This window comes from Oreochromis aureus, linkage group 13, assembly GCF_013358895.1.
Source record: "Oreochromis aureus strain Israel breed Guangdong linkage group 13, ZZ_aureus, whole genome shotgun sequence".
Classification (NCBI taxonomy): domain Eukaryota; kingdom Metazoa; phylum Chordata; class Actinopteri; order Cichliformes; family Cichlidae; genus Oreochromis; species Oreochromis aureus.
In genome coordinates, this window is record NC_052954.1 from 17,310,527 (window position 1) to 17,325,900 (window position 15,374).

At 43.0% G+C, this 15,374-nt stretch overlaps 1 protein-coding gene across 3 annotated transcripts in view; it reads left to right on the forward strand.

Annotated features, from left to right (window-relative positions):
- The window catches only part of slit1a (slit homolog 1a (Drosophila)), an 83,539-nt gene that overhangs the window by 50,019 nt on the left and 18,146 nt on the right, over positions 1-15,374 (forward strand). For all 3 annotated transcript variants that reach the window (XR_005615359.1, XM_039621779.1, XM_031758756.2), the window contains exons 8-15: positions 220-383; positions 4,186-4,333; positions 8,397-8,468; positions 11,204-11,275; positions 11,363-11,434; positions 11,687-11,830; positions 12,884-13,047; positions 14,066-14,089. Coding sequence is in view for 2 of the 3 variants with exons in the window: in XM_039621779.1 (XP_039477713.1) it covers positions 220-383; positions 4,186-4,333; positions 8,397-8,468; positions 11,204-11,275; positions 11,363-11,434; positions 11,687-11,830; positions 12,884-13,047; positions 14,066-14,089 (860 nt within the window). In the remaining variant the exon portion in view is untranslated. The remainder of the gene's footprint in view (positions 1-219; positions 384-4,185; positions 4,334-8,396; positions 8,469-11,203; positions 11,276-11,362; positions 11,435-11,686; positions 11,831-12,883; positions 13,048-14,065; positions 14,090-15,374) is intronic.

The window sequence follows — 15,374 nt, forward strand, 5'->3', positions numbered from 1 at the left end:
AAAGACCTCTTTAGTGTTCCTCTTTTTTAGAAAGTGTCATTTATAATCATCCGTGCAGCGTATCATTTGTGTTTTGCCACAGGGATTGGATGTGATGAGTTGTAGGAAAGAATAGACACGTTTTATGCTATTTATGTCTTCAGCTTGTGGTATTTTAGACAGAAAAGGAAAACTTCTTCAATCAATCAACTTTTCTTTGTTTCCTCTCTCATTTAACAGCCGTCTCCACTCGAACAATCTGAACTGTGACTGTCACCTGGCGTGGTTGGCCCAGTGGCTCAGGCAGAGGCCTACAATTGGCTTATTCACACAATGCACTGCCCCTCCTGAGCTCAGAGGACTTAATGTGGCAGAAGTACAGAAGCATGAATTCAGCTGCTCAGGTAAGATATACTTACAATAAACTTTTGACAAGAAAACAATGCATTTTATCCAAGTTATTTATTGTTTTTTGTGCAAATGGCAGCAAACAAAATGGTTCTTTATGACAACGTCTCCCTGTGGAGTAAATATTTTATGCTCCCCTGGTCTACTTCCTGTGTTTTTGTGTCAGTGTGTATTCACCTGGCAGCCACATGACAACCTGGCAACCCCATGCTCTTTTCTGGCCTTTGCATGAGTGCCCACCTCTTGAGGAGCTGGCGCTGGTGCAAGGAAAATGCCCAGCGCACAGCTGGAGCGATGGCTGCCCCCACTGACAGTAGACCCTCTCTCCTCAATTTGTCATTATTTATGGCTTCTCACCTTCTAGCACAAGGATAATCGTGGCTTTGAAATCACTGTTTCTTTTGTGGTGTGTGCACATGTGTGTGTATGCGCGTGCATGTGTGTGTGGGAGACAGAGAGAGCATGTGCATGTGGGTGTGTCATGCCGTGCATTGGGGTTATCATATCCGGACAATGGAAAAACAGCATGAGAACCTCCACTCCCCACAAGGCCATCTCACTTGCAACGCCAGCTGCGAGGGGTGTTTGTGTCTACGTTTGTGTGTGTGTGTGTGTGTACCTCTCTCTGTCTCTCTCTCTCTCTCCATGGGTTGTGATTTTTACGCAGCCATACGGCGTGACAGCACAGATCATTAACTATTCATCGCCCAGGGAAAGAGACTCAAAGCGTGGGAGTGTAACGATTCCAGATACGAAAGGGGAGCAGGGGGTGTCAGGGAAATTTGGTTTCTTGTAGGATACTGATACAGAAAGTTGAGGTTTTGAATGATGGAGAGCTGTAGTTCATGTAGCATACATATAAGCTGCTGTTGTGTAAAAATACCTAAAAAAAAGGTAAAAGGAGTGTTGTAGACGGACAAACATTGATTTTTTTTCTTTTTTTGAGAGTGTCAATATCTGATCTTTTTTGTGCCTGCTAACACCAGCAGGAAATCTACCGCTACTATGTATTTGTGTGTGTAAGTACACAGTGATGCACACACACAAACACATACTCCCAGTTTCTTCTTGAGAGGATGAGTGACCAGAAGTTGAACTCCCAGTGAAGGACTCATTAGGGACTGGCTCGCTGGCACACACATACACACACATACTCCTGTTTTTGGGTTTTTTTTAGTATTTTTGATGTTCAGCACTGTGTGGTTGTGCGTGTATTTAGTGTGAGCTGTGACCAGGCCAGGCCACCTGCGGGGGATTTGGGGCGGGGTGGCGTTGTGTTGGAAGAAAAGAAGATGGAGAAGAGAGGCGTGTTGCTGTTATGAGAGGCAAGAGAAGGAAAACGGGGTACAGTGTGTTATTCATCGATTCGAAATATGATGAAATTCTGCAGCACCCTGTGTTATGACTCACTTTCTTTCAGTCCCAGTTTTAGGCTGGAAAGCACCACTGTATTGTAAATTTTTGCCTGTAATGAGCAGAGTAACACATTTACTGCTTCGCTTTGAGGAAAAATATTTTTCCAGGCAGTGATTTATCATCAGTCCCCTTTAAAAATGGGGCTCATTCTTTAACAGTTTAAAAAAGCATCGCTGTGTGCTGTATACCGATACTTAATGATTAAAAAAATGGAAAAGCGGCTTTAAAAAGTACTAAATCCAGGTGAAAATTGGATTTTAAACAACATTCGCAGAGTAAACACTTCTTCTTTAACTTTCTAAATGCTTGAAGGGACTCCTGTGCAAAACCGGTCACTCATTTGCATTATCTCACAAATTTCTGCAGCGAGATGCATTTTCTGTTCTCCAAACGATTTAGTTTCTTTCAAAAAGGTTTTTAGGTTTGAAATCTGGCTGAAAATCTTTTTTCCCCTTAGCTGTAGCCAATTACACAAGCATCAGTTTCTGCTTTAGGATACAGTTACTCCAGTTTGTCTTAATGGGCTTTTCTGTGTTTTGTTTTATTCAAACCAAACATTACACATAACTCCCATGATCATTTGCAGCAGGTCAAACCCAAAGTTAAAAGGTGCTTTTGCCAACATCATGCTATATATGACAGAAAATGGATGACTAATTCTACCGCATAACTGCTCTCACAATATAATACAAAAGTAAAAATATTGTGTTTGAGATGAATAAAGTATAATAAATTGCTTCAGGGTTGAATACAATACAACTCTTGTAGTGTGAAACAGGAATTACCCTATAAAATGGGAAACTGCTGAGGAGACAAATAGGAAGAGGCCATGGAGGCGATGGAGAGGAGTTAAATATAAAGACTTGTGAGCACATGGACAGAAGCTAATGGCTTGCAGTGATAAAGAGGCTGAAAGTTAGGATGTTAAAAAGGGAGTCTGAAAGTACAGGCGGAGCAGGGGAAAACTGCTGGAAGAAGGAAAGCAAATAAAAGAAGGGCAATGGGAAGGTAACTGGGTAGCAGAGAAGGCGAATGGGAGAGATAATGGGGGATAGGCAGGAGAAAATACAGGGGAGGAGCAAACATCAAACAGCTTCACCTCAAGTGTACCTGTCACAGAGCTGTCATTGTTAAGGGCGCTCCAGCTGTGCTCTGCACTCCCCCTGATCCCAGGCCTGTCAGATATGCCATGTTGGATCAGAAGGGAGTTTTTCTCTGCCCTACACCTGATCCCAGATCTGTCAAACCTCTGCCGTCCTCTGATCACAGTGCCTCATATCGCATGTGCTGAGGGACTGTACCAGTGTCGATTCACACTCGCGATGATATTCGCTGACTTGATTCCCAGATGTGTCGAAGCATTCCGTCCCATCAGGTAATTGACTATGATTGACCAGATGTATGAAGTCTGACCTTAAACATGTCTTATTAGCTAAATGGTCCAAACGCTCGCGCCAGTAATTTTATGGTAAACCATAATGATTCTGGAGTTATGCTTTCTCTGTCACCGACTTTCACCATCACTCACTCTGTCTTCCTCTCCCTGAATGTCTACTCCCACTTGGCTCTCTCGCCAGCATTTTTCCACACAAGCTGAGCGATAGATAGGAACGTGATCAAATATTCATGGTTTGAAACTTGGATTAGTAATGCTGTGTAAATGAGGCCATTTAAAAGTCTGTTTTATTCATTTTATCTGGGTTAGACTTGCGTACACACATCTTGTTCGCACACACCAAACACGCTGTACTGGCAGCGCAAGCGCCTGCTCTTCACCACACTGTTGACAGTGCCATAGCTATTTGAACAGGTATCTAGAGACAGTATGACGGGTTGTGTGCTCTGTATGCAAATTAAAAAGTTGAAGCTTTTTAGAAGTGGAGAGGTGGGGGGTTGTAAAGCTGAATGTGCAGAATGGCATCAGTTCTTCCCAGAGAACGCAGACTCAGGAGGAATATTTGCGAAGAGATCAATGGATGTTATTGGGAGACCTTCAATTGCCACTCCAGCTCATTCAAGTGCTTTCTCTCCCCTACATCTACTTCGGCACTGCTTTGATATATAACCTAGTTTCTTACCCACTGATTCTAAAAGCTATGTAAGTCTTTTTCTTTTATTTCTTTTTCTCATCCCTAGGAATGCGTGTTCATTTGCAATTCAGCTTATAAAACACAAAGGCTTGATGACTTGAGCAGCCGCATAAGAGTTTGAGCTTCAATTAGGAGCATGAGGGGCTTTATATTACCACAGAAAGATCTCCGGCAATTACATCCATTACATCTTGTTATCCTGAAACCAACAAATTCACCTGTGCTCACACACCTGTAGCAGCTCCATAGTCATCTCTTTTATGCATATCCTTCCCTCTGATTGTCTCTTTAGGACACCAGGAGTCTTCAAGCCCGCAGCCTTGCAGCACCGGTGGAGGCTCTTGTCCTGCCATGTGTACCTGCAGTAACAACATCGTGGACTGTAGAGGAAAAGGTCTGACTGCCATCCCAGCAAACCTGCCCGAGAGCATGGCTGAAATGTGAGCACACTACTTCTTTCTTTATCAAACATGTGACAAAAAAACTTTTACAAAAGAAAAAAAAGTCTTCAAATAAAAAGCATCTGTGTCTGAAAAATAATAAGTGCAAAATCTGATACTGCCTGAAAACTTTAGAAATATACATTTTTCATGACTGCTGCACTGCAGCTGTCACAAATGTCCATAATTCTTTACAGAGTGTTTTCATGGACGAGTGACTGACATGGAAAATATTCATTATAAACTCCTCAAAAAATTCTTAACATTCTTAATTTAATTCTCTTTGCATCAGTCAACATTTTCTTGAATTGTAGGGGTTTCACTAGGCTGGGGGAGATATGAGCATGCTTGTTTTATGTACACATGCTGTTCTGGGTTAGTTTTTTCAGCATGAATCACCTGGCAGGGCATTCATCATTTTACTGTGCACTGAGAAGGACACATACAGTCTTACGGCCGACTGTAGATTGAGACTGCATGCTCTTATCAGCTCAGATGGCTGTGAACCACATGCGAGTGCTTTACTAACATCCCTCCCTCAGTTTATCAGCCCTCCAACATCTGTCTGAGTATTAACTGTTTACGGCCCACATGCTATCAGGATACTGTAATTCCTAGGAATGCATGGCTAGACTTTTCAAACTAGTCTTTTTTCATTCTCTTTATCAGGCTTTCATGCCACTCGCAGAAATCTGTATGAAATGGCACTGCAACATTGTGATTTATGCATGGTGAGAAAAAAGGAGGATGAAGGGAGCAAGCCAGCGGTCGCATTGCATGTTCTTCCAAGGAGCATGTGTGTCGTTAGGAGGACACAGCAAGTTTCTAGGTCTCCTCCTCCCCATGGGGTCTGTTTATAAATACCCAGCTACCATGGAAGTCACAGATCCCATGTTCCCCAACAACCCTGACCCATTTCTAGTGCAGTGGCGTTCTGAATTTCCTAATTTGGACATGCTGGTCCACACTTCTTGTTCTTGTCTAATTAAATGACCACCCAAGAAATACAGAGACATTTCTAAAAGCTAGGCTTCAGGCATCTTGCATTTTTACTTTTGGGATATAATTAATTCAACCTGATCCTTAGTCCTAGTCTACAAACTGTAAAACATGGAAAAATTGAGATGCAGTTTTGCAATGTTTTATGTTTTGTAGACCTCCTCAGCATGCCCTCCAGTTGTAATGTTCCACAAGTGGGATATCATACATACTGATATGATCTATGAGACTAATAACCAGTGAGCTGCACTAATGGGTGACCAGGGAAGCTTCTGAAGGATATCTCTATCATGCACGTTTTATAGAGAGTGGACTCTATCTGGATAGCAGATGGGTTAGGCCATGTTAAAACCTTCCCTGCCCTTCACATCTAATTGGTGCTTTACTGTGTTCTGCTAATAAACTCTACTATGCTCTGACTCATCTTTTACAAGACCACAAAGGTAAATCACTCTTTTATATTGTACCCTATTCTGTCCTGCCCATCAGGGCCTTACCTTGCAGGTTTAATTCCCACAATTTTCTTTCCTGTGCCCGTGTCTCCTCCTCTCTTGATTTTTTTTATCACTACATTTCACTCCGTCCTCCCTCCCTCTCTCCCCCCATTGCCAGATTTCAAGGAAACAGATCAACGGCGAATAACTAAAAAGGAGGGGGTTGAGGCGGAGGTCCGTTCTGTAACTTGGTGCAGCAGGTTTGATCTGTGCTTGAAGTTCATTATAAAATCAGTTGCAGTTACAGCAAGGGCGGCTGCTAGATATCAAGGCTAGCCTAATACCTTGTTAATGAGGCCCTCTGTAACTCACGAACACACACGCATACTGCTCTCATTATGTACAAATCGGAGGATTGCGAACCTCTCTGCCCCGTTTTACCCTAATGAATGCCAGTGTTGTGTTTATGGCTGCTGAGGATGTGAGCTGGTTTCTGGTCCTCTGTCTTGTGAAACCAGGCCCAGTTAGCCTGAACGCTACCACAACAGATTATTATGCGCCATAGTCCCTGTCTGCAATGAGTGAATGCTGCCATAAAATTCTCCCCCCTGCCTTTCATCCACACCGCTATGGCTCTGCCATCTACTTCTTACTCACGCACTCACTGGGTGAATACCCAAAGGCATAATGTGTTTCCCCTTAATGAAAACCATGCCCAGGCCCTAATGAAAAGGATGAAGAACATTGATTAGACTGATACAAACAAGAGAACGCACACACACTCAGACACACATACAAATGTTGAGCCTGATAAATTGGATGCGAACCATTGATCGTCTGTCCGCTGGCAACTCTGAGAGATTCTATCTTATTTTTTTCCTGTCTGCCAATTGGACGGAGTAGCTCCTGTGTTGATTGCAGGGATTAAGTCGTTTCCACATATTGATCTGGAAGGAGTGACAATGTGAGAGCTTAAAAGTTGTCAGGCAGGCAGAGTGAGTGTATCCTTGTCTGGCTCAGAGAAACACACCGGGATACCACAGCATGTAGGCATGCTTATACACGGCAAACGTATACATACACATACAAACATCATGTAGAGTGCCAGACTGGTTTGGACCAGTCAGACAGACTGGTTGATGAGAGAAGGCGCTAAAGCCACTTGGCCCACCACTCTGCCGCATGGTGAGGGCAGTGGAACCACAGTGCTGTCACTCCTCTCTAAATCCACAGACTCGCTGGGACATTCAGACAAAAACAGACAGAGAGAGCATGTCCACCACAGGAATCTGTGGTCTGGAATCACTGCTATCCTGAGAATGTCAGTTGGATTTCTATATCTCTCCATAAAGGCCACTCCTTTTGAAGGGGAAAGATTCTTGATTACCAAAAAATAAAAATAAAAAATGTGGAAACCCCAAACTGTTAACTGTTGTGGCTAATGTCCCAACAAAACATTTACCCCCCATGGATAGAAATAAACATAGCAATGCAGAAGGCCTAAGAGGCATGTAGTAAATCTGAAATGCCTCTAACGGAATAATTAAATCCTGTGGAAATGGTTGCACGCCAAGAAGTCACATACTTAAGAAGGTGATGGTTAAATCTATCAACAGCCATCCTTTGGCCAAAGAGTTTTGCAGATTTTTAAATATTTCTCATTTCCCTGCGGTGACAAATAGCATCTTAATGATTTTTAGATTCTGCCGTAACCGCCGGCCCACCGCAGGCCCATGCCTCATGGTCTGCAGCCAGTCCCTCTGCTGGGAGGCAGAATGGTAGACCAACCAGACAGGCTTGCAGCTGGCTCCCTCTGGGCCCTGCTAAGCCTCGGTAAGGACAGTTTTAAAAGCTGTGAACTGACCTGCAGATAAACAGCCCTCTGCCAGCTACACAAGGGAATTGGTCTGGGACTTAGCTGGGTCCTAAGTAGCAGTTTGAAACGCACATATGCATACCCGCTCTAATGGGATGTCTATTTCCCTGGGCACATCTGAGACTGATTAGAGTCGGTTACTGCTCTGTACTACATGCCCAAGTGTATGTTTGTCTGTGTATTAATTTCATTCTTTGACAGTTGTTTTATGGTGAGATTTTTTTCCGAGCGCTTTCCTTGTCAACTTTACTTCAGCAGCTCTTAGGCTCAGAGGAAAAAGTAAACTCAAAGAAGCGATATTTCACCCTGCTGCAAAGGTTTCAGTAGACACTTTGCAGACACCCTGAGGATAACAGCGAATTTAACAAGAACAAGTGAGATCATTATTGATCTCAGGATCTCATATGAGAACATAAGTGCTGGAAACTGTAAATGCTATCTCACAAAGAAATATGACTTTTAGTTAAAAAAAAAAAGGCCTTAACACTCTCACACAAAACAAGACCGAGCATTTTCCCCTCCAGTCCTATTCCTCAGCACTTTAGCATTCACACTGTTTATTGGTTCTCAGGATGTTATGACTCCAACATGCCTGGACCTATTACAGCTGGGGAATAGATTTCCACTAATATAATCAGGCCAATCACTAAGGGTCAGAGGTGATTACTCAACTCTGTTAACATGGAGAACTCTATTGTTTGTTTAAATAACACTATATCTTCTTCTCCTCTCCTCTCCACTCCTCTCCTCTCAGACGTCTGGAGCAGAATGGGATTAAGTCTGTTCCACCCGGAGCCTTCTCTCCCTACAAGAAACTGCGTAGGATGTAAGTACATCAGTACACTCACCCTCAGGGCTAAATAATACAGATGAGAACGAGAAGTTTAGGGCTGGAAAAAGAAGCGACAATTGGCGGTCTTCTCATTCCACATCCAGGGAGCATGAAGTATTTATTTTGTCTGTGCCTTAAGAACAAATTCTTGTTCTCAGACTAGTGGTGGCATGGAAAGCAAGCACTCACATCCTACATGAGCGTAATAACAGCTCTCATTTTTCACTGCTATATACTGGTATTCCCCTGGCTAGTGTTGTGTCCAGTCTGAGTGTGTGTGTTGTGTGCCTGCGTGGGCAAACTGCAAACCACCGGCTGGGACGATGATGATGAGGGGACAGAGAGTGTGTTGGAATGAGGGCTGAGGCTTCGTTTTCTGAACAGTGACAGGCGGGCAGTTAAAGACAGAGTGGTTTTTCACCCATTGAGCCAGCTGTCCGGCCAACTAGCCAGCACACAACCAGGCAGCCAAACCCATACCTCCAACACCACCAGATCTGACTGACATAGCAGCGGGGAGATGGAGGAAACCGGAGGTCAGGGAGTTTTTCTGTCCTTCTTAAAGGAATTCTCACGGTTTTATCATCCAGCCCCGGGGACAGTTTGAAGTTCAGATGAGGTGAACAGAGAGCAGTAGACAGACCAAAGCAGCTGCTGTCTTAATGTAGCTCCAAGGTAATCCCAAAAATATTTTATATTTTATACTAAAATGAATTATTTTTTTTTGTTTGAGGCTATACTATATATTGGAAAAAATGTCAGCAATGACAAACCAGACTATCCGGTGTGTCCAATGTCTATGTTAAGCTTGAATAAATCCCTTAAACTTAAAAAGGCATTGCAGTAACAGCAAAATTAGCAACAAGAAAAGTCATTATGTTTAACTGAATATTGTTACAACCATTTAAAAATATACATAGAAATTAAAGCAGGGTTTTTTGTTGAATTACAAACGCAACAAATCCATAAAAACTTGAACCTGGTACAGAAATGGAACAAAAGGAGAAACTTGCATCCTATTCAAGCAACTAATCACTGAAGATTTAATGACAGAGTCATTCTCAAACAAATCAAATGCAGTTCAGAGCGATTCACAAGCACAAGAGACCCTACCCTAAGCTCAGACTTACAGGAAATTAATGGTATATGGACTGGTTCTTATATAGTGCTTTTCTACTCATGCACTTTGTACAACATACCTCATTCAAACAAGTGAATGCGGTATGCGTCTCTATAACTATACATTCGTACTCCACTAGACACTGCTTGATGTTCAGTATCTTGCCCAAGGATACTTAAGATGGGAGACCGGAGCACCCAACCACCAACCTTGCAATTAGCTGATGACCTGCTCTACCTCCTGAGTTACAGCCACCCCTATTAGTGGCATATTTATCTGGAGGTGCCAAACCCAATCCGAACGCCTCAAAAACAGAGACAAAAATGTATCTAAATCAGTGGTCTTGATCTGTACTTCTTTACATACATGACCTGCTACTGCTGCTCATTCTGCTTTTAGCAACAACAATGCATGGTCACATATCTTTGTTGACCCTAGGGGCTCTATTGATTCAGCTGCCTATATACTCTTAATGGCTGGGCCAGTCCTATGTCCTACACCCTGAGTACACAGTATGCAGACAGCGTCTATACATTATGATGAATGTCTCTTCAGATTCATCATATAATCTTAACCGGGCTTTTCTGGAGGTTTAGTATTTAATTAAGAGGCAAAATCAGCTGAGTAAAAGTTTTTCAAAGGCTATTGTGCACTTGTCTGAGTGTTTGCTATTCGTGGTTTGTGCACCGCTTGTGCTGACCCTGCATGTCCTTTTCTTCCAGTAAATGTCAACCCCACACATTCTCTCTCACCTTGTCCCAGTTTGAATGACCTACACATGAACCATCCCTTTAGACAGGGATGCAGTAAGCGGCCTCACTCACCGCCACATGCGCAAACACGCTAGTGTCTGAGTTTACAGACACACACCGGTGCACATGTTGGCTCCTTTGCTGCGTTTTCATTTCCAGGAAACCTCAGTCCTTTGCAAAAAGACAAATGGGCACTTATTTAACTGTTACCCCCAAATGAGAAAATATCCCTCTTCTTCACCACATGATGATTTCCCTTCAAAGGTATCCAGTCGACTCGAGTTCAGTCCACATACTCCATTAACTCTGTCTCTCCATCTGTCTTTCTCCCTTTCTGTCCCACTGTTCCTCGTTTACTGTTGCATTTATTCACACAGACATGCACGCACATAAACACATAGACACACCGGCTTAGTGGTTATCCTGTGGGGAGAGGCCTGTGGATCCTATTAGCAACAGCTATGTTCAGAGGCAGTCTACCGTATTTCACTTTGGATTTTGGCCCTGCATCACATTTTTTTAATTTTTCTTTCTCTCACACACACACATGCACATGCACACATACACATAGCAACGCAGCAGAAGAATGGTTGTTTGCCACAAATAATACAAGTAAATGTTTTGATTGGCTCCAAGGCTCCCTTTAAGAGACGCACCATTAAATATGGGAGAAAGCTGGAAGTCATCTTCATCCAGCTCGCAGTACATTTGCTTATATTTGATGCCAGCGAGAAGCAGGGGCCATGCATCCGCCCCACCTTCAAAGGAGTCAGGCTTTTCATAAAAAGAGGAAACTGGCCTTTTTCCCAAATTCTCAAATTCCTTGACTAATTTTAATGCGTTCTTCTCCATCACAGAGATCTGAGCAACAACCAGATCTCAGAGATAGCTCCTGATGCCTTCCAGGGCCTGCGGTCCCTCAACTCCTTGTAAGTGGCCCCGAGCTGAGCTTGTGCATGAGTAGCCACTGGGCTGTCATATTCTGACTAAAGCGAGTCTGTGTTGTGATTTCACAGAGTGCTGTATGGAAATAAGATCACCGATCTGCCTAAGGGGGTGTTTGACGGCCTCTACGCATTACAACTTCTGTAAGTGGATTACAAAGACATACACACACACACAGACACACAAGACACTCTGCGGGCATATATTCAATACCAGGCACCCTGTACTCCTACTCAGTAAAGAAGTCATAACCTTCAAATAAACTTTGTTCCTATGCATAGTTTTCTAGATGGAATGTATAATGAATGAATACATAAAAAAATTCTGACAAGTTGCTTTTTCCTTCTTCCCTCCCTCCTTTTTTTCTACTTTTCTTTTCTTCCCCCTTCTCTCAGGTTGCTGAATGCCAATAAGATTCACTGCGTTCGTGCCAACGCCTTCCAGGACCTGCAGAATCTCTCGCTGCTATCGCTCTATGACAACAAGATCCAAACCCTCGCCAAGGGCACCTTCACTTCACTACGAGCAATACAGACCCTGTGAGTGAAACACACACACGCCGCTGTACACGCTCTGACATATGCTGATCCGTTACCATAAAACATGAGCCAACACAGGAGTTGTTTACTTGCAAGTCTGTGTAATAACACAGGAATGGAATCATGAGGTAGAGAGGTGAGTAAATCTATCATCGTCACAAACACCCAGACACACACACACACACACACACACACACACACACACACACACACACACACACACACACACACACACACACACACACACACAGCTTCTCCAGCTAGATAGAGATCAAAAACAGCACATCTACCACACCCAGTCTTTCCACCACTGTTACTGAGACAACACCAATTCATTGAAATTAATGTCTCCTTTTTTCTGTCCTAAGTAACAAGGCAACACAAACACTGCTATCAATACAGACACCAGACGGGCATCTAAAATATACAGCATAAGGTTTTCTCATTGTCATAGAAACACCTGTTGAGGTTGATAGTGGTGATGATGATGGTGCTATGGCTTGTCTCACCACACATACACACAAACTTACACAGCACTGTGTTAAACTGTCTCAAGCTTGTTTTTACACTTGCATTGAAAATACGGGATGAAAGTGCACAATGAGCGTTTCCACCAGTCTCTGGCATCCCCAAACTGGCTACGTAAGCTGGATGCAGCTCGAAGTTAACAACAAAATCAGCTATGGATTGTTTTTCCTCTTGCCTGAAATTCCTGTGATCCATCAGTGTTTTGGTGTGAGTTGCCCAGTTTTGAAGAAGTGTGCTATAGTGATGTTTGGCTTTTTCTAAATATAATTGAACTAAATGTAACCTGCTACAAAACACTACTCAGAGAGCGCTATTTAGTTCTATTATATGTCTTCCAAAGTGAACAAATGACACAGAAACAGTCTAGTTGGATAATAAATGTGTTTTTCAAGTCTTGATCTTAAATTATTGCTCAGGTATGTGTTTCTGTGGTTCCAGGTGAGAGTCTGTGCCCAAACATGAACATCAGTTTTCATGTGTTTATTCCCTTTCTTCTTCTGTCTTTTTCTCTCAACTTTTTTCCAGTCACCTGGCCCAGAACCCATTTATTTGCGACTGTAATCTGAAGTGGCTGGCCGACTACCTGCGCACCAACCCGATCGAGACGAGCGGCGCCCGCTGCGCCAGCCCACGGCGGCTCGCAAACAAACGCATCGGGCAAATAAAGAGCAAGAAGTTCCGCTGCTCTGGTAGGCCGGTGGCTCCGTGTCACTCTGCTGAAATTCATCCCTACTGGTCTTCTCTATTTCTCAGACAGGCTTTGTTGTTTTTATGCCACTCGTCTCACGCTGCTCCTCGCTTACCTTCTGTCTTTCTCTCTGCTGGGAGTGACTTTTATCCCTCCATGATAGCGCATTCAATGAGCGATCAGTCCCAGCAGAAGGTTTTACTTTGCCTATCATTTGCTGTGCTGCTGCTACTCAATCAATAACTGCCCAGATGAACTTGGGGCCAAGGAGAGAGGGATTGTTTGCTCTTTCTCCACTTTCCCTGCATAATAGTACGTCATGAGTCTGGTTTCACATTCAAACCGCAGTGAGCTGAGATCACCAGTCCAGGCTGGTGTTAGGGCTTAGAGTTTCTGCCTGTGCCCACCATTCCCCTGCCCTTTGCCAGTCATAGGCTCCCATCCCTACCAGCCTCTGTCTCCTCTTGCTCTCTTCATTGCTCACTACCCACCGGGCTCATGTTTCCTTCATGGCCCCTTATTTTCTCTCTCCTCCTCATGACACTAGCCAGACTCCACCATTCCCACTCCCTCCACCGTGTGCCCACCATTGTGTGTACACACTTTGCTACACTGTCTGGCATTCTGACCTGCTGAGGTTTCACACTTCTTTATAGACTCATTTGTTTGGCTTGATCTGGTGGAGAAGGGAGTCCATGTGTTTTTTCTCTTTGTTTTTACTTTCTTTTTTTTTCCTTTTTGACTTTTTCCTTCTTTCTCACTGTCTCCTTCTTTCCCCTCATGTCACCCTTCCTTAGCAACAGCCAAATATTTACCACCTTTTTACATTGTTACTAGTGTCTCCATATTGCCACACAGAGATAGTCCTAGGCTTCTCTGTTTAATTGTCATATACCTTTAATCATGTGTCGTCATATATAAACTTTATATATGACCGATATGAAGCATAGCAGTGCCAAAGCTATGCAGACCAGACTGGTCTCACTGACATCCGTCCCTCTTTCTTTTCTCCATCACAGCCAAAGAGCAGTACGTCATCCCAGGTGAGTGGCTTGTAAACCTTCACCCCTATCATTGTCGTTCTCTTTTCTCTAATTTTCCACCTGCAGCCATCTACCAGCATCACTTTTTCCATTGCTTACTATTCATTTAAACAAAGTTCTCCCACAAATTAAAGAAAAAAAAATCAGTTTATTACAGTTGGGGCTTACTTTTGTATATTTGCAATCATTTCTAAAAATGCTATAATTGAGTCAGAAAGAACAGCAAGCATTCAGATGATCATGCTAGATATGAACATGCAGGTTAACCAAACTCATGTGGAAGAGAAAACTATTGAGAATAGCAAAAGTGACTCCTCAGACTATTGCAGTAATCAGTGATTTGCCAATTAAAATAATGTAATTAACAGAAAATAATGCCAAATGTTTGGTGTGCGATATGTCAATTTTTATGAAAAATCTGAATTTGATTTAGCAACATGCTCTGAAATATCAAAAAAATCATAATAAGTCAGCACTTATAACTGTGTTGCATCATCTCTTTTGAAAATAGGCAGTAAGCATTTACCAGTTGGAGACGGCAATCGCTGTAGGTTTAAAAGCAAAAAGTTTCCCTCCTCTTTCCCGATCTACTATTTCTGCAGGTTAGGGCCTCCTTTGTCATTATTCCTGTCTCATAAAGCACATAATGTTTTACTGGTTGATAGACTTGGATAGCAGGGCAGGCCGTGTTGTGCAAAATTTGGTTTGGCATTGTCTTGCTGAAATAAGCAAGGCCTTTCCTAAAGAAGATATTGTCTGGACAACAGTTTTCCCTTCACTGTTTCAAAAATAACAACCAAAAAAATAAACCTGGGCAATTTTAAAGTGAGAAGTAAAATTTGCCGTTTGTTGAGATACTTAAGATAAAAGTGCACGAGAATAGCTAATAGCGCCCAAGAGTTACTGCACCTATGTGTGAATTTTAATGTGATATATATGTGTGAGAGCATCTGTTTCTTCTCAACTTTGTTTCCCTAACAGTCTCAGCAGATAGTCCAAAGGAAATGTCTCTTTGCTTTGGCATTAGCACAGACAGTCAGTCACAGAGAGGGACAAAGAAGGAGGCAGAGGGGGAAAGAAAGTGTGTCCTTTCTATCAGTAAAAGCTAAAGAAAATAAAGCCCACCAGAGGACTAAGATTCCTATCGGCGGATGTTTCCGGACCTCTTAACAAGAGCACTTCCAAGAAAATAACCGGGAGGAGCAGTGATGTGTGTCAAAGTCTGCGTGTGTGTATGTGCGTGTGCCTTAGTGGGGTTGCGAATGCTTGGGTGATTCATTGTCTA